At 38.9% G+C, this 19166-nt stretch overlaps 1 protein-coding gene across 4 annotated transcripts in view; it reads right to left on the bottom strand.

Moving 5' to 3' along the window:
• The window catches only part of IPP (intracisternal A particle-promoted polypeptide), a 40625-nt gene extending 21459 nt beyond the window's left edge, over positions 1-19166 (bottom strand). The window contains exons 1-5 of one of the 4 annotated variants that reach the window (XM_019937888.3): positions 18838-19158; positions 15862-16194; positions 7967-8398; positions 2066-2221; positions 346-513 (exon numbers count right to left, since the gene is read on the bottom strand). In XM_019937888.3, coding sequence (XP_019793447.1) covers positions 346-513; positions 2066-2221; positions 7967-8398; positions 15862-16153 — 1048 coding nt within the window. In that variant the 5' untranslated portion in view covers positions 16154-16194; positions 18838-19158. Of the gene's footprint in view, positions 1-345; positions 514-2065; positions 2222-7966; positions 8399-15861; positions 16195-18550; positions 18808-18837 lie in introns of those variants that run through there. The other 3 variants (XM_019937889.3, XM_073790432.1, XM_073790435.1) reach the window with 3 other exon arrangements.

Genomic DNA, 19166 nt, shown 5'->3' with positions numbered 1-19166 from the left:
GATACTTGGTTAATTTAAAATGATTCATAATGCAGCTCTCAGAATTAAAAAAATTTTTATCACAAATGTTGATCTAAATTTTGGCACCACATTTTCATAAACAACTTTTCATTAAAACCAAACCTAAGTATTTGCCTTGTAATAAATTACCGTGTCCCTCTGGTATAAAATATTCAGTATCTTATGTTTCCTTTTTCTTTCATTCATTTATTCAATAAATATTTATTAAGCACAACTGTATCTGCATACACCCCATAGTATCTAGCAATATATATAAGGCATATAAGAATGCAGTCAACTTAGAGCTAGAGACTAATAAGGGAAATAAGACATTTTCATTATTACCTCCAATTGCGTAGACCATCCCTCCCAGAACTGCTACTCCCAGTCCACATCGAGCCTGATGAAGTGAAGACACAGTGGTCCAGTACTGGCTAAAGGTGTCAAAACGTTCTACACAACTGAGGGCTCTACTATCACTCCAACGACCCCCCTGCAACCGAGTATATCCACCTGAATAAAGGAAGGAAAGGAGGTACACAGCAAATCCCTTACTGCTAAATATGGAAATGGTAGTAACAAGAAAAATCTAGCCCTCTATATCTAGACATGCAATATAACTACTGCATAGTAAGTAATAAGTGCTTTAGAGTCTGCCATATATACATCTATTATTCTTAAATGTGCCAGGTCCTGAAAGATTATGGCTTAAAATGCAATGAGGTCAACCACAATGTTCTACCACCTGGTCTTGGTTATAATCAAATGTTAGATGAAACATAAATCTAGGAACTGGTTATCTGTCTAGTTAGGAAGTTTCATTGTGACTTCTATTAATGTCTTTTTCAGTTAAATATAGTGAGTTGGGGCTTCCCTGGTGGTGCAGTGGTTCAGAATCCACCTGCCAATGCAGGGGACACGGGTTCGAGCCCTGTCCTGGGAAGATCCCACGTGCCACAGAGCAACTAAGCCTGTGCACCACAACTACTGAGCCTGAGCTCTAGAGCCCACAAGCCACAACTACTGAGCCTACATGCCACAACTACTGAAGCCCACGCGCCTAGAGACTGGGCTCTGCAATAGGAGAAGCCATGACAATGAGAAGCCCGCGCACTGCAACGAAGAGTAGCTCCCACTCACCGCAACTAAAGAAAGCCCACGCACGGCAACGAAGACCCAACACAGCCAAAAAGTAAATTAATTAATTAATAATAAAAAAAATAGTGAGTTGAAATCCTCCCTTGACTGCACATCCCATCATTAAAAAAGTTTAGCCAGCACTCAAAAATTACACATTTATATATTATAGTATATATAAAATTATACGATGACATACATACTAAAAATTATACTATACGTAAAGTTTTTATATATAATAAATTATATTATGTATATAAATCTGGACAATCTGTTGACATATATATCAAATATTGATAAGGTTTAATGCTATTTAAAAAAAAAAAATGGAGGGAATTCTCTGGCGGCCAGTGGTTCCGACTCGGCACTTTCACTGCTGTGGCCTGGGTTCAATCCCTGGTTGGGGAACTAAGATCCCGCAAGCTGCGCGGGGTGGCCAATAAACTACACAACACTACACTACACTACACTACAATAAAATAAAATAAAAATGGAAAGGTTCATACGATATTCCTATGGGTTATCCTGCATATCCACACTTTGGAGACCACTAGTTCCTATCATCCCTAATGACCATCTAAGACGCTGTGAATAGTTAAAATGTGTGAGATTTATTTTCCTATTTCTCACAAGAATTCAAATATTTAATTTTTAAAGCAGTATATCTTAGGCAGTTATTTGATAATAATTGGGTATATAAGAACCCAAAGATTTAAATCACAGAATGACAGATGTCAAATAAATAGCTATTTATTCTTAGATGTGTCCACTGTACTATATAAATACAATTTCTAAATCTGTAGCCTGTATGTGCAATTAAGTATGCCTATCTGACATACCTGCACACTCTGACATGTATGATAACAACAAAAACTTAAAAGGGTTTTATCCTGAAAATAATTTCTATTACTTTTTAAAAGGTTCTCACCTACTGCATACAGGTACTTTCTTGCTTTCTTCCGAGGTCGAACCTTAGATGTCTGCAGAAAACTAGAAAATTTGTTCTCTTTGGGAGATTTGCACACCTCACAGTACTCTTTCAAAAGTGTTTGCAATGCAACACGAAGATTAAAATCGGATATTCCTAAAGCAATGTTGAAAAAGATAATGTTTTAATCAATTTTTAAATAATATTGAAAAGACATGTTTCCATGAAAATACAATACATTTAACAATCAAAAAATGAAAACTCATCATCAAACAATGGAGTATGTTTCCAACAATACCAAGTATTATTTTGGTACTAAAGAATATATACTTTTCTTAAATCAAAGATTGTTTTAAAAAACATGCTTCGTTAGATCCAATTTGAAAACACATGTATGAGGATCTCTAAACAAAGATGCCAAGTAAAACAGGAGCACAATTATCTAACAAAATGAAAAAATAGAATTGCCCAAAATTCTATACTTACAACCTGCTAACAAAAGGATATAAAATTATGTCATACACTTTGAAAATGATAGTCAAAGCAAGAAACAGAAGATTCTGGTCGGATGAGGTCCATTTCCTAAAAAGACTTTGAGCATGATTGGGTAGGTTATTCTGCTCAAGGGTGCTTAGCTGAAAAGATGAATTGGGAATGAAAGCCAACCTGTGTCCCACTTGGCAAGCTATAAGAACTGGCCTCCGTGAAAGGGCACGATCTTCTAATTTGCACAAAAGCACCACATATGCCAGTAAGGAACTGTCTCTAAGCCTTGTCTGTATGTCCAAAAAACAATATTGAGGAGAAAATGTCAACTAACAAAATATTGAGAAGTCTCACTAGTAACGTAAGAATTTGGAGAAAGGGCAAATAGCAGATAAAAAGCAGAACTGAGAAGTCAAAGAACAAAACCATTAAAAGAAAAATCCTTTACAGGCCCATCGGTAAAGATAGGGAGGATCACCAGGGTTTGCCATTTAACAGAGCTCAGTGGTAGCCAAAATCCACAGTAGTGAGACACATCCTTGGCTGGGATAAGTAGGTCTTGAAAACAGATCAATACAGTAGTAGGATCTGACAAGAGAGACCTCAGAGCCCAGGCCCCCAAGCAAGGACCTCAGCCTTAGCAGATCTCTATTCTTTCACTACCTTATGCCTCAGGCTAGAAAGAAGTGGTGAGAACACAACACAGAGCCCTCAAATTTTACATGGGAGAAACAAAGTAGTTACACTAAGGTAGAAAGGGTGTCAAAGAGAATTATCAGAGCAAGCAGGTTTGAACAGAGTTGCCCAAGTTAAGAATGAGCAATATATCATGAAAAAGCAATACAGCTATGTAAATATACCCCAGGAAAAAGAAGAGAAAGAGACTGAAGAATTCAGTCTGGAAGAAAACATTAGCCACAAACAGAAACAGACTCCCCATACACAGGATAGAATTATTTAAGAATACAGATCCTATATAAAAAAAAGAACTCAAAGGCAAAATGAGACGCATCGTGAGCTCCCCTGGTGGCGCAGTGGTTAAGAATCGCTTGCCAATGTAGGGGACATGGGTTCGAGGCCTGGTTCGGGAATATCCCACATGCCGCAGAGCAACAAAGCCCGTGCACCACAACTACTGAGCCTGCAAGCTACAACTACTGAGCCCATGTGCCACAACTACTGAAGCCCGAGTGCCTAGAGCCCATGCTCCACAACAAGAGAAACCACCGCAATGAGAAGCCCATGCACCACAACAAAGAGCAGCCCCCGCTCGCCACAACTAGAGAAAGCCCATGTGCAGCAACAAAGACCCAATGCAGCCAAAAATTTAAAAATAATAATAAAATAAAATGAGACGCATTGCTGAGGAAACAAAGTGAGAACTGAAATGACAGTAGTGCAGAGTTAATAAATTGGAAACAAGAAACTCATCAGAAAAAAATCAAATTAGCGATTTGGAGTAAAGACTTGAGAAAACTGTGAATATAGAGCAAAAGACAAAATATTTTAACATTAGAAGATGATAAATATGAAAGACAAAAAAGTTCCGGTGAAAGGATGAAGACTACCAAATGAAACATTAAAAGTGTTCAGGAATTTCATACAGGAAAAATTTCCCAAAATGAAATTAAAATTGAACCTTTAAAAGGAAAGGGCGGGGACGTCCCTGCCAGTCCAGTGGTTGGGACTCCACTGTGTGGGGGCGTGGCTTTGATCCCTGGTTGGGGAGCTAGGATCCCGCAAGCCGCAAGGCTTGGCCAAAAAAAAAAGGAAAGGGTATTTGATATAGTCTAAGGAAAAATGTCAAACTTTAACACAAATCAAGAATAATGGGGCTTCCCTGGTAGCGCAGTGGTTGAGAGTCCGCCTGCCGATGTAGGGGACACGGGTTCGTGCCCCGGTCCGGGAAGATCCCACATGCCACAGAGCGGCTGGGTCCGTGAGCCATGGCCGCTGAGCCTGCGCGTCCGGAGCCTGTGCTCCGCAACGGGAGAGGCCACATCAGTGAGAGGCCCGCGTAACGCAAAAAAAGATAATTCTTTAGGCATCCAAGCAGAAACAGCAAGTCATAAAAAAAAGTAAAAAGAAAACCATGCCTTACAAACTTGGGGTGGGCTGGGGGAATCATCATAAATTAAGAATATTATGCCCACCCAAATTTCTGTTAAATTAAAAAGCAACAGGCAGAACTTCTCAGATGTGAGAAAAAAAAAAATCAGGAAATAAGTTATCATGAGCCTTCCTTGAAAAAAATACTTAGTGATGAAATCCAACCGACCAAATGATGAATCAAAAAAGAAAGCTCAGGGCTTCCCTGGTGGCGCAGTGGTTGACAGTCCACCTGCCGATGCAGGGGACACGGGTTCGTGTCCTGGTCCGGGAAGATCCCACATGCCGCGGAGCGGCTGGGCCCGTGAGTCATGGCCGCTGAGCCTGCGCGTCCGGAGCCTATTGGGAGAGGGCACAACAGTGAGAGGCCCGCGTACTGCCAAAAAAAAAAAAAAAAAAAAGCTCAGGGAATTCCTTGGCGGTCCAGTGGTTAGGACTCGGTGCTTTCACTGCTGTGGCCTGGGTTCAATCCCTGGTCGAGGAACTAAGATCCCACAAGCCCTGCTGCGCTGCCAAAAAAAAAAAAAAAAAGGTCAGGACTAAAAAGACTATCGTTAAAAAACTGGGAGAGAGCATTAAATCCACTTAAATACAGAGCAAAAGCACAGAGCTAGGGGAATCATGATTGAAAAAATTCTATGTAAAGGCTGTGTAAACCTTGAGGGGGGTAGGGAGAAAAATAACAATGCTAATTACCTCATTTTTCTTAGCAGAGAGTCTAAACTTTAAAATTGAAACACAAAATGAAACTATGGTTTCACCTTTTAATGATTTTCATCTTTTGTTTTTAACTCTACAAAAACTTTTTAGAATGAATATTTCTTGGGATAAAGAAACATTTATCTGAAATTAGTTATTACTTTAGTTTCTTCTTTGTTGATTTTTAGTGAGATTTAAATACATTTTTGTAGTATAAATAGTATGATAGAATGATTCTTAGTCTTATAAATTTTTTTTTCTATCCATCCATGCAACCATACACCTACCTATCATCCATCCTCCTATACAGAGACATTTAGAATGATGTTTAATGAATGTTAATTATAACTGGCTATTTCTGGGTGATGGACTTGGGTGATTTGTTGTTTTTTTTATACTTTATTACCTAAACTTTTTATAAGAGTATGTACCATTTTTGAAAAGTAAAATCATTCTCTAAAATGCAAGAAAAATATATGTTATCATATACTAATAATATTAAATTGCCTGAATTATTCCTGTGGTAAATACAAAAAATATACACCAGGGGGAAAATCTACACATTTCACATAACATAATTTAACCATTTCAATTAAGTCTCTTGCTCCTTCACTGAATTTTGTGGTAGACTCTCATTATTTTTCTGTATAAATTGTCCATCTTTTCTCCAATATGATCAAAGAGATAAAGTTTCAAAAATAGTGAAACATATTAAGGTTAACTTTAAAAAAAATCCTCCATTTATTTCTCCCTTGCCTCCCTGCAGTTTTACTCCAGTAAAATATCTTTAGGTGATAACTATTGGGCAGTGCAAGTCTTAAACACTGTATTACAACACTAAAAAGCTGTAGGAAGACATGTCCCAATTCTAGGGAACTTTCCTTTGCTCCTAGCAAAGGAACTTTCCTTTAGCACTCTGTATCTGCAGCACTTGGGAAAAGCCAACTCAACCATGAAAGCCTTTGTTCCACTCCTAAATTCTCACATGATACATGCAAAAATGTGTCTGGATAATTTCTCTCTTCTTGTTTTACCATTTAAATACAGTCAGTCTTCATTTTTTGTGGATTCCTTACTTGTGACTACATCTACTCACTAAAATGGATTTGTAACCCAAATCAACATTCACAGCACTTTCCTCGTAGTTCACAGACATGCCACAGAGTGGCAAAAAATTTGAATCACCTAACATGCATGTTCCCAGGTGAGACTGAAAGAGGTGACATTCTGCCTTCTTGCTTCAGCTCTCACTATAAACAAGTGTCCTCTTCACACTCTATTTAGTGTCATGGTTTTCACATTTGTGTGGTTTTTGCTGGTTTTTTCACTGTTTAAAATAGCCCCCAAGCATACTGCTAAAGTGCTGTCTAGTGTTTGTAAGTGCAAGAAGGCTGTGATGTGCCTTACAGAGATAATGGATCAACAACATATAATATTAAATGAGGTAGTTCTGACAGACACACACATAAAACAAAGTTATGTATTGATCAGCTGACAAAAATGTTGTAACCAGAGGCTTGTAAGAACTTACCCTGTATTTCCCTAGGAACAATGGCTCAATATTTGCCAATTCAGTGTTCTTGGCAAATTTATAGAGGATAACTACCGTGAATAATGAGAACTGAATATATATGAATAATGAGAATTAACTGCATATACATTAATACAAGATATCACTCAGAAAAACCTACAAAATTCTGTTAACACTGTTAAGAATGGGAAAAAACTAAAAATCCACATTAAATATAATTCCTTCACAGAATTACAACTTTAATGCTAATATTGTATTTAATTCATAATAAAATATTTGTAATTCAGTCACATCCTAAATCTTCAGTGCATGACAAGAGTAAAACCTTCAAATCTTGAAACCAGGTCCAAAGTAGTTTTTAAAAGTAAATTTAGTTACAATTTTTCCAATATAAAGATAAAATTTATTTTATACTATGGTGAAAAGTATTTTCAAAGTTTAGAACCTAAATATATTCAAAGGCTACACAGAAGCTATATTATATCAATATACAATTCATTTTATAATGAGAGGAGTTACAATATTTATTGAGTTTTGGTTTTGTGTTTAGCATATATGTTTTCCTCAAATGCTGGGTTTTGGTGAATTTTTCAGTGGCAAGAAGAAATCTTACACTAAAATAATTAGTACTGCCAAAAATAGCACTAGTATTTTAACTCTGTCAGTAATTTTATCTCCCTTGGTACTTAATCTCAAGAAAGTATTTAAAGATTTGATTAAAATAATGGGTAGAAATACTGAAGTACTGGGACTTCCCTGAAGGTGCAGTGGTTAAGAGTCCACGGTCAATGCAGGGAGCGCAGGTTCGATCCCTGGTTGGGGAACTAAGATCCCACATGATGCGTGGTGTGGCCAAAAACTTAAAAAAAAAAAAGAAAGAAAGAAAGAAAAAAAAAAAAGAAATACTGAAATACTACTATCTACCCACAAAACACAGAAGTTGTATCTTGCATATAATAATCATTCAATAAATGTCTGCTTATTGAACTGAAAAACTAAAACACTATCACGTTTCAAACAGAGGAAATGTCACTGGATAATTAACTGACTAACTTAACATGAAACAAAAAAATTACCTTCTATATACTTTAAAAGCCTCTGAGGAGGTAATAAAGGGAATCGAATTGGGTCTAGCACTTCCACCACATGTTTTCTTCTCTTTCCGAGATCTTTCAGAATCCACTGCATTGCAGCTAAGAAGACCTGGTATTCATCCTCGATGCTAAGCTCTTCACTTCGCAAAATTTTGATCAGCTGATCTTTTGTAAGTGCCAGGAACTCTTCCCCACTATGAACCTCCAAGAAATGGACATGAATGTAGTTTTCTGTAAATTCCAAAAGATCATGGCAGGCAATCTGCTCAGAGAACTGAAAGATCCCAATGCAGTTCAGTGGATCAATTTGTCCTTTCAGAAATTCACAGCAAAGATTAACAACTTCAGTCAACTGTAGCATGTCTGCTGCAACAATCAGCTCTTGGACATTATTCACTCCTATGTTCACTATACCTAGGGAAGTAAGGAGACAAAATAACCAATAAAATAAAATAAACATTTGACTTATATTCAAAGACCATTATATTCAATACTTGATTCCACTGATAGCTTAGGCTTTGCCAGGTAGATACTAAGTAAAAAGGCAACAAAGAACTTGTAGAAAGGTGCAGAACTTAAATGATAATGGTACCCCACATTCATGTAACACTTAACAATGAACCAGGCACAGCATTAATTGCTTTATACATTCACTTAACCCTCACTACAACTCCATATAACAGGGTTTTTTCCCCTTGTTATTATTTTTTTTAATTAATTAATTATTTATTTTTGGCTGCACTGGGTCTTCGATGCTGTGCGCGGGCTTTCTAGTTGTACTGAGCAGGGGCTACTCTCTGTTGCAGTGCGCAGGCTTCTCATTGTGGTGGCTTCCCTTGCTGTGTGGAGCATGGGATCTAGGCGCGCAAGCTTTAGTAGTTGCAGCACGTGGGCTCAGTAGTTGTGGCTCGCAGGCTCTAGAGCACAGGCTCAGTAGTTGTGGTGCACTGGCTTAGTTGCTCCGCGGCATGTGGAATCTTCCCGGACCAGGGCTCGAACCTGTGTCCCCTGCATTGGCAGGCGGATTCTTAACCACTATGCCACCAGGGAAGTCCCCACTTTCATATATGTTTATAATGACTTTGGAAAGACATCAAATACTCAATTATATTTAGAAGGGAAAAAAACCACTGTAATTCTACCTAATAAGGATAAACTCTCCATTCAATCTTATACTTTCCCTTTATCCCTTTAAAACATTCAACTAAACTATGTGTCTAAAGTTTGTATTCCCAAATAGATTTATAAACTCTGTTGGGGCAAGGCTTGTTCTTTCTATATTCCCAATGCCTAGCACACACTAGGTGCTCAAAAAAATTATTATATATGAATGAATGGCCAAAGACATTATGGTGAGAGGAAGACTATGGCTTGATGAATGCAAATAGGGGTTTTTTGAAAAGTATAGGAAATGGAATCCACCATGGGAATAAATGGTAGTGGCTGCAGAGAAAACTGCGATAAGACTTAATTGAATGAAATGAGAATTCACTACAAATTTGGAGAAGATAAGATCATGGGTTATGATGGAAGGTAACTGAATGACTGCTACTGGATGAAACCAAGAGTTACTTGAAAGTACTAAAAAGAATGCCCTACAGCTTAATAAGGCTTTACAGATTATTAAAAGCACTTTTATAGCAACAAAAAAACTAACAACCCAATTGAAAAATTGGCAGAAGACCTAAATAGACATTTCTCCAAAGAAGACATACAGATAGCCATCAGGCACATAAAAAGATGCTCAACATTGCTAATTATTAGAGAAATGCAAATCAAAACTACAATGAGGTACCACCTCATACCAGTCTGAATGGCCATCATAAAAAATTCTACAAATAACAAAGGTTGGAGAGAGTGTGGAGGAAAAGGAACCTTCCTACACTGTTGATGGGAATATAAGTTGGTGCAGCCACTATGGAAAACAGTATGCAGGTTCCTCAAAAAACTAAAAATAGAGTTGCCATATGATCCAGCAATTCCACTCCTGGGCATATATTGGGACAAACCTATAATTCAAAAAGATACAAGTACCCCTTTGTTCATGGCAGCACTATTCACAATAGCCAAGACCTGAAAACAACCTAAATGTCCACTGACAGATGAATGGATAGATATACAATGGAATACTACTCATCATAAAAAAAAAAAAAGAAACAGGGACTTCCCTGGCAGTCCAGTGGTTAAGACTCTGTGCTTCCATTGCAAGGAGCATGGGTTTGATCCCTGGTCGTGGAACTAATATCCCTCATGCCTCGAGGCCAAAAATAAATAGATAAATAAATAAAAATAAAAAAGAATTTAAAAATTTCATTTGCAGCAACATGGATGGACCTACAGATTATCATACTCAGTCAGAAAGAGAAAGACATACCATATGATATCACTTATGTGTGAAATCTAAAATATGACACAAATGAACTTACCTACAAAACAGAAACAGACTCACAGACATAGAGAACAGATTTGTGGTTGCCAAGGGGGTGGGGGGTGGGGGAGGGATGGGTTGGGAGTTTGGGATTAGCAGATGCAAACTATTATATACAGAATGGAAAAACAAGGTCCTACTGTATAGCACAGGGAACTATCAATATCTGCTGTATGGCAGAAATTAATACAACATCGTAAATCAACTATACTTCAATAAAATTAAAAAATAAAAATAAAACAGTAAGCTACATGTAAAAGAATGAAATTAGAACATTTCCTAACACCATACACAAAAATAAACTCAAAATGGATTAAAGACTTAAATGTAAGGCCAGACACTATATAACTCTTAGAGGAAAACATAGGCAGAACACTATATGACATAAATCACAGCAAGATCCTTTTTGATCCACCTCCTAGAGAAATGGAAATAAAAACAAAAATAAACAAATGGGACCTAATGAATCTTAAAAGCTTTTGCACAGCAAAGGAAACCTGACACAAGACAGAAAGGCAACCCTCAGAATGGGAGAAAATATTTGCAAGCGAAGCAATTGACAAAGGATTAATCTCCAAAATATACAAGCAGCTCATGGAGCTCAATATCAAAAAAAAACCAACCCAATCCAAAAATGGGTGGAAGACCTAAATAGACATTTCTCCAGAGAAGTTATACAGATTGCCAACAAACACATGAAAGGATGCTCAACATCACTAATCATTAGAGAAATGCAAATCAAAACCACAGTGAGGTATCACCTCACACTGGTCAGAATGGCCATCATCAAAAATCTACAAACAATAAATGCTGGAGAGGGTGTGGAGAAAAGGGAACCCTCTTGCACTGTTGGTGGGAATGTAAATTGATACAGCCACTATGGAGAACAGTATGGAGGTTCTTTATAAAACTAAAAACAGAACTACCATATGACCCAGCAATCCCACTACTGGGCATATACCCTGAGAAAACCATAATTCAAAAAGAGATATGTACCACAATATTCATTGCAGCACTAGTTACAATAGCCAGGACATGGAAGCAACCTAAGTGTCCATTGACAGATGAATGGATAAAGAAGATGTGGCACATATATACAATGGAATATTACTCAGCCATAAAAAGAAACGAAATTGAGTTATTTGTAGTGAGGTGGATGGACCTAGAGTCTGTCATACAGTGAAGTAAGTCAGAAAGAGAAAAACAAATACCATATGCTAATACATATATATGGACCCTAAAAAAAGGAAAAAAAAGGTTCTCATGAACCTAGGGGCAGGACAGGAATAAAGATGCAGATGTAGAGAATGGACTCTTGAGGACACGGGGCGGGGGAAGGGTAAACTGGGACAAAGTGAGAGAGTAGCATTGACATATATACACTACCAAATGTAAAATAGATAGCTGGTGGGAAGCAACTGCATCTGACGGGGAGATAAGCTCAGGGCTTTGTGACCACCTAGAGGGGTGGGATAGGGAGGGTGGGAGGGAGATGCAAGACGGAGGGGATATGGGGATATAAGTATACATATAGCTGATTCACTTTGTTATACAGCAGAAACTAACACAACACTGTAAAGCAATTATACTCCAAAAAAGATGTTAAAAATAAATAAATAAAATAAAATTCTAGCTCTACCCCAGCAGTATGACCTTCACCTTATGAAATCTAAATATACTTTCTGAGGGTTTAAAAACAAAAGTATTTTTACATTTATTAAAATTTATCTCATCTAACCGTCACATGAATTAAAAAGTGCTACTATCCCCAGTTTATGAATAAGGAGAATGAGGCTCTCACAAGCTCATTTCTATTTTTTAAGTACCTACTTTACATTACCTATAAAACTCTGTAAAGGCACAGGCCACACCTGTCTTGTTTACTATCATATCCCCAGTGCCTAGCTCAAAAAATATATTCACATATATATTGAAAGAATGAATGAATAATTGACTAAAGTTAAATGAAATGCTTTGTATCACACAGCTAGTTAGTGGCAGAGCTAGATCACAAACCCAGGTCATCTGATTTTAAGTGAAGTGCGTAAAAATCTATGGTGAGAAGAATCTGTTAAGACCTATTAGAATTGTGATCGGTTAATAAAGAATGTCCAGAGGAGGACTTCCCTGGTGGCGCAGTGGTTGGGAATCTGCCTGCCAATGCAGGGGACACAGGCTCGAGCCCTGGTCTGGGAAGATCCCACATGCCACGGAGCAACTAAACCCATGCGCCACAACTACTGAGCCTGTGGTCTAGAGCCCACAAGCCACAACTACTGAGCCCACGTGCCACAGCTACTGAAGCCCGCACGCCTAGAGCCCGTGCTCCGCAACAAGAGAAGCCACCGCCGTGAGAAGCCTGCGTACCGTGGTGAAGAGTGGCCCCCGCTCACCGCAACTAGAGAATAGCCTGTGCCAGCAAAGAAGACCCAACACAGCCATAATTAATTAATTAATTTAAAGAAATGTCCAGAGGAGAGATTAATAGAGTAACAGGTTTTGCTGCCCCATCCCAAAAAAGGAAATGCTATTACAATGAAAATCAAAGATCATGTTTTTAAAGAACTAATTGTATCAAAGATTACAAAGTTCCCTGTCCAATAAATACCCAATATTCATTTTCATTTAATCCGTACTAACAGAACCTTGATTTTGTTGTGAATGGCAGTTGTGTCCTGCTGAAAATTAAATTTCTCATCCTCCCTTGCAGATGGGGGTGAATTTTTTTTTTTTTGCGGTACGCGGGCCTCTCACTGTTGTGGCCTCTCCCGTTGCAGAGCACAGGCTCCGTACGCGCAGGCTCAGCGGCCATGGCTCACGGGCCCAGCCGCTCTGTGGCATGTGGGATCTTCCCGGACCGGGGCACGAACCTGTGTCCCCTGCATCAGCAGGCGGACTCCCAACCACTGCGCCACCAGGGAAGCCCTGGGGGTGAATTTTTGACTGAGTTTGGCCAACTTGATACAGGTAGCAGTTATTGGGGAGGGCTACCAGAAAAGCTTAAAAAGGGATAGACTCAGCCGGCAGGTCCTTTTACCTTTTCCTCTTCTGCCTTCCACTGGCTAAAGTTCACTGATCATGAGATTAGAAGCTACAAGCTATAGATGGTGGAGCAAAATGTTGGAAGAATAACAGGCTACTAATGACATAAAGAAGCCACCATACCAGCCTTGGGATGGCTTCTATGGATTCATTTTTGTTGGAAAAATAAACTCTTGTCTTGTTATTTTATATCTTTTACTAGGGGCCAAATGCTGTTCTTCACAGTTAACCAATTTTACCTTAAATGTCAATATTCTACAAAGTTATTATCCCCCAGATATGCTCAGTAGCTTTTATTTCTCTAGGTTTTGCTACTTTTTATTCCTTTGATGGAAGTGCTAATCATCAGCTATATGGAGATGATGCCATGAACATTCTCTTTCACTAGATATCTCTTGTTGCTACCGTCAGACAGCAGAGGCAGAATAAGCAACTTGTGGAACTTCTTCTGTTTTTATGTTGTTTGACACTAATTGCATTGGATTAATCTGTATTAATTTATACTTTGCAAATAAGAGAAGCAGGGGCATTTATGAAATAGTTTAATCAGCTCACATAAGTCACTTAGAAAAGTGAGGTCAAGAACCCCTCAATGTTAATCTGTACACTAGTCAATAGGCAGAGCTGCACTGCTTTCAGCAGATAAAAGATAATCATTTTTATTTTTTTAATTTATTTTTTTAACGTGATAATCATTTTTACAATCGCAAATTAAAAGCTATTTTCTGAAAATTTCCAAAAAGGAATATGAAACTACACAAAGAAAAGAAATCACCTTGGGACTTCAGTGGTGGTGTAGTGGTTGAGAATCCGCTTGCCAATACAGGGGACACGGGTTAGAGCCCTGGTTTCGTCATTTTCCAGGTTTAAATAACATGCTTTAAGTAAACAATACTTTATCAGGCCATATCCCACCAAGTAGTCCTTTAAGAAGAGCAAGGTATATTCTCAAAACTAGAGTGTAAACAAACATAGTCTTTGTTTTCAAACATTTTTTCCTGATTATAAGAGTAATATATATTCACTACAGAAAAAAACTTTAGGGACTTCCCTGGTGGCGCAGTGATTAAGAATCCGCCTGTCAACAATGCAGGGGACATGGGTTCGATCCCTGGTCCGGGAAGATCCCACATGACACGGAGCAACTAAGCCTGTGCGCCACAGCTACTGAGCCTGCTCTCTAGAGCCCGCGAGCCACGACTACTGAAGTCCACGCGCCTAGAGCCCGTGCTCCGCAACAAGAGAAGCCACCACAATGAGAAGCCCGCGCACCACAACGAAGAGTAGCTCCTGCTCCCCACAACTAGAGAAAGCCAGCGCACAGCAACGAAGACCGAATGCAGCTAAAAATAAAATAAAAAATTAAATCTTTTAAAAAAACTAAAACAAAATAACTTTAAGGCAGAAAAGCACAAAAATGAAAATCACATTTTCCCATACACATACACTTTTTTTTTTTTTTGGCCGCACTGCACGACTTGTGGGAAGTGTGGAGTCCTAAAGACAGGACCACCAGGAAATCCCTATATTAACATTAATACTTTAGTGTATCTCTTTCAAATCTTTTTTCCATGTATATTTATGTTACATATAAGACATATTTTACACTATGGTTTTTGTGTACATTTTATAATGTCATTAAAACTCTTCAAAAACATTTTAAAAATAAAAGTTTGTTTAAATTAATACATGCTGATTATAGACATATTGAGGAAAAAACAAAAAAAAGGGAAAAATAAGAATCTTCCGTATTCCATCATTTAGAGATAAACGCTTATAAATATTCTAGTCTCTTTCTGTGCACAAATACACAAATGAATTTTTTTTTTTACAAAATTGTGGTGATACTTATATCCAGATTTTTTTTCACTTAATATATTGCAAACATTCTTCCATGAGAATGTATATGTGTGTGTACATATATACAAATATAATTTGTGAGAACTAAAAATTATTCCATTATATATACATGTACCATAATTTATTTAACCATATAACCTACTGAGGGACAATCAAACTGTATTCCATTATATAGTATTATAAATAATGTTACAATAAATGTAAATATTTGCCTGTATCACTAATTAATTCCTTAGGATTCCCAGAAAAGGAATACTGGGTCAAAAGATATGAACTTTTTGTTTTGTTTTGATTTTTTTGGCCATGCCATGCAGCATTCAGGGATCTTAGTTCCCCGACCAGGGACTGAACCCGAGCCCCCTACAGTGGAAGGCGAAGTCTTAACAACAACTGGACCACCAGGCAAGTCCCGATATGAAGTTTTTGAAGGCTCATAATAACATATTGTTAAATCACTTTCTATATGTTAGATCAAGTTATATTCCCATAGCAGAACGTGAGTGATTGCATCATTCTTCACTCAAAGCTACAAGTTCACTTAACATACCTGTGTAAATGAAATCTAGAAGTATTTGAAAGATTCCAGCTTCAATTCCTAGAATCTGTACAACATCTTTTGAGGACTCTTTCATTCCTCCAGCGAACAAAGCTGCAAAATAAGGACTACTGGCAGCCAAAACCAGCCGATGAACTTTGAAAGTTTCCTTTCCAACTTGCAGCTGCACATCACAGAAATGCTGTCCATTTCTCATTTTATTGATCTGGGCCAAGATGAGTTGAGCATGTTTATCTGATGAAAAAGGACTATCACCAGCCTTGGCACAGCCCTCATTAGCCATGATGATGACAGATTAATTAAAAGGACTGTTGCCCATAATCCCTGAAAAAAAAAAACCAAAGAGACCAAACAATGTATTTTTGTGTTTAACATGTCTTCTATTCATACACGTATGAAACATTCCCTATCCTCAAGGAGCTTACAATCTATTTAGGGACATAAAAACACATATGAAACAAATAAGGGCTAAATTGTGTGGTACTATTTCTAACAGGGTTTCAAAGAAGGGAATAAATAATGGGGCCTAAAATAATTAGATGGCGCTTCACAGCAGAAATGGAACCTGAACTGGACACTGAGTGACAGTGTATTAAGATATGAGGAGAGGGCATAAACCCTTTTGGGTGGAGTAAAGAAAATGAGGAAAGGCACAAAGATATAAAGATATTTTTGTACACTGCAGTAAGGAAGCACACATGGCAGCCAAAATGAACTTTCAAAAAACAACTGTGATCAGGCCAACTGTCTGCTTAAGATCCTTCAATTTGTACACTTCCCTTAGCACACAAAGCCCTTCAAATTTCACCTCTACCTATCCAGTCCTACCTCCTATAATCCTTTGAACTTAATACTCCAACAAAACCTAACAATTTGCAGTTCTCTAAACACATCTCTTTCATGGCACTCTTCCCCCTCCTTTTCTTTCTGGATCTTTGTTATAAATCAAGACTGTTCAAACTTACTTTCCTCCAGGAAATCTTCCCTGTTCCTCTTTCCTCTGGGTTTGGTGCTCACCCTAACCTTACCTATTTTACAGTATATTATCACATTCTACCTTGTCAGACATTTTACCACCCTACTCCCTACACAGACACACAGACACAACAAACACACACACACTCTGAAAGTTCTCTGAAAGATAACTCCTTAGGGACTATCTTTCATAGCTGTAGCACCAGTATCTAACATATCTTGTTTTCAAATGTTTGTGAAATAAATGAGCACAAAGAAATAACAATAATAGCTTAGGCTGTTTTTGTTTAATTCTGATAACTTTTCCACACATTATGCCAATTGTAATTCTCACAATAATTAAGAGGCTGGAAGAAAAAGATATTGTTATTTGAAATAAGAGAAGGAAACTGAAGCTCAGTTTCCCAAGGTCACAGAGTTAGTATAATGACAGTCCTGGTATTTAAACCCAGGTCTTCTCACTCTAAATCCTGGGTTTTTCCCATCATATCATGTGCATATAGAGAAGGAGCTTTGAAACCCAAGCATAGCAATTTAACATGAACCTTTACAGGGTTATGGAGAATAAACATGACAATAGTCATGTTTCAGAACTGTTATTTGAGCTTTCAGAGGATGAGCTAAGAGGTAGCAAAGTCTTAGAAAACAGCCTTCCAGCTTTAACAATGAGAATCAAAGGGATAAATCCAAGTTACTTTTTGAATAAAGAAACCATGAGATCCAGTAATATAAGAGATATGGAGATGAAGCACAGGGGAAATCTAAGATGACTAAGGTATTTAGGCATCAAGGAAAATTAGTAATAAGACTGACAGAAATGGTGTGACCTGATGTTAAAGAAAAGGGGGGGCTAAATTTATAGCATTCAGTCAAACTTATTAAAGTAAAAATAACTAAGCTGATTATCACGATTATCTAGGAATTAACTTATTGAGAAATTTTATTGAAAAGTTCCGAGGTAGCTGCTAAAGCTTCACATCAGCATCAACATAAATGTCAACATATTACATTTAACTGGCATATAAAAGCAAACAGTGTATTTGTCTCTACATAGAAATTTGACCTGCAGATATTATTAAACATGGCATGGCTGTCAGGCTTTCTTCTGTTTTAGATTTCTTCCTATCAGCAGATTTTGGACCCAACTGGTTTGTTTAATTACAAGGTACCTCCTCTGCCCCCAACTTCAGGGCATCAAGCACAGCTACTGAACTAAAATGCTGCCTCCTGCTACAAAAAAGTTACTGAATTATCCATCCACTCTGGCAGCCGACAGCAGAAATCCTACTCTATTACTACTACGCTTCTTAGTAACTGCTGATACTATCCCACTGCCACTGGAGTACTTCATTCCAAAAGGCGGCACGTGGTATGACCCTATTTCCAAAAGGAAAGAGCATAATTCAGGGACATCGCATACGGATATAAGGGACGTGCCCCAAGAGACACAAACTTGAAAGGCAGATTATTTAGGAAACGGTGGAGACGCCCAGAGGAAGTAAAGAGGACCTATGTTTAGTGGCCTCGAAGTCACTGCTGCGAGGATCTGGAAGCTGCTTCATTCAGCAAAGCGTGTCAGAAAGAATCCCAGGACTAGCAAGCGTCAAAAAAAATGAGGCTCTTTGTGCTTGACTTGGGGGCTGGACCTGGAGAGCTACCCCTAAGCTGCTGCGACACTAAAGGCAGATAAACATTCCGGTGCTACCTAAACGGCAGGGAAGACATCTCAAACACTTCTGGTGACAACAGACGGGCCGGAACTCGGCCTCGGATTCCCCAGTGGGGGCGGGGAGAAGAGAGGCAGGAAGGGACCGGACTAGACGACGTTCTGGGCGAAAACACTTCGATTATTAGAGGCACGCCTGAACGGCAGGAGGAAGCCGGTTCCTGAGGCTCCTCGCACTCTCCTCAAGGATCCCGAGAGCCGGAGAGAGCCGAGGAGAAAATTCCCAATCCCGTCATAGGCGCCCCCGGGACGCAGGCCCTTCTTACCCGCCGCTTCCCCTTCCCGCTGGCGCCCGCTCAGGCTCTGCGTGCGCAGCCGCGATAAGCTAGCGCACAGACGGGGCGGGGAAAGCCCGGCGGGGTGACAAGGCGCGGGTGACTGGGCAGTGCGGATCGTTGAAGGCTTGAGGCGAGGCCCGGCCGGCTGAGGGGGCCTCTCCGCTCCGCTGGCAGGGCGGGTTTGCGCGTGCGCTCTGCTCTTTCGTTCACGGAGAGCGGCGGCTCTCGGTGCCGGGCTGCTGCGGCGCTGGGCTCGTGCTTGATTCCCGGCGGGCAATGGCCTTTGGCCAGCTTAAGCTCCCGCCTTCTGGGGCTTG

This window comes from Tursiops truncatus, chromosome 1 (genome assembly GCF_011762595.2).
Source record: "Tursiops truncatus isolate mTurTru1 chromosome 1, mTurTru1.mat.Y, whole genome shotgun sequence".
NCBI classification, from domain to species: domain Eukaryota; kingdom Metazoa; phylum Chordata; class Mammalia; order Artiodactyla; family Delphinidae; genus Tursiops; species Tursiops truncatus.
This window is presented reverse-complemented; position numbering and strand designations above follow the sequence as displayed.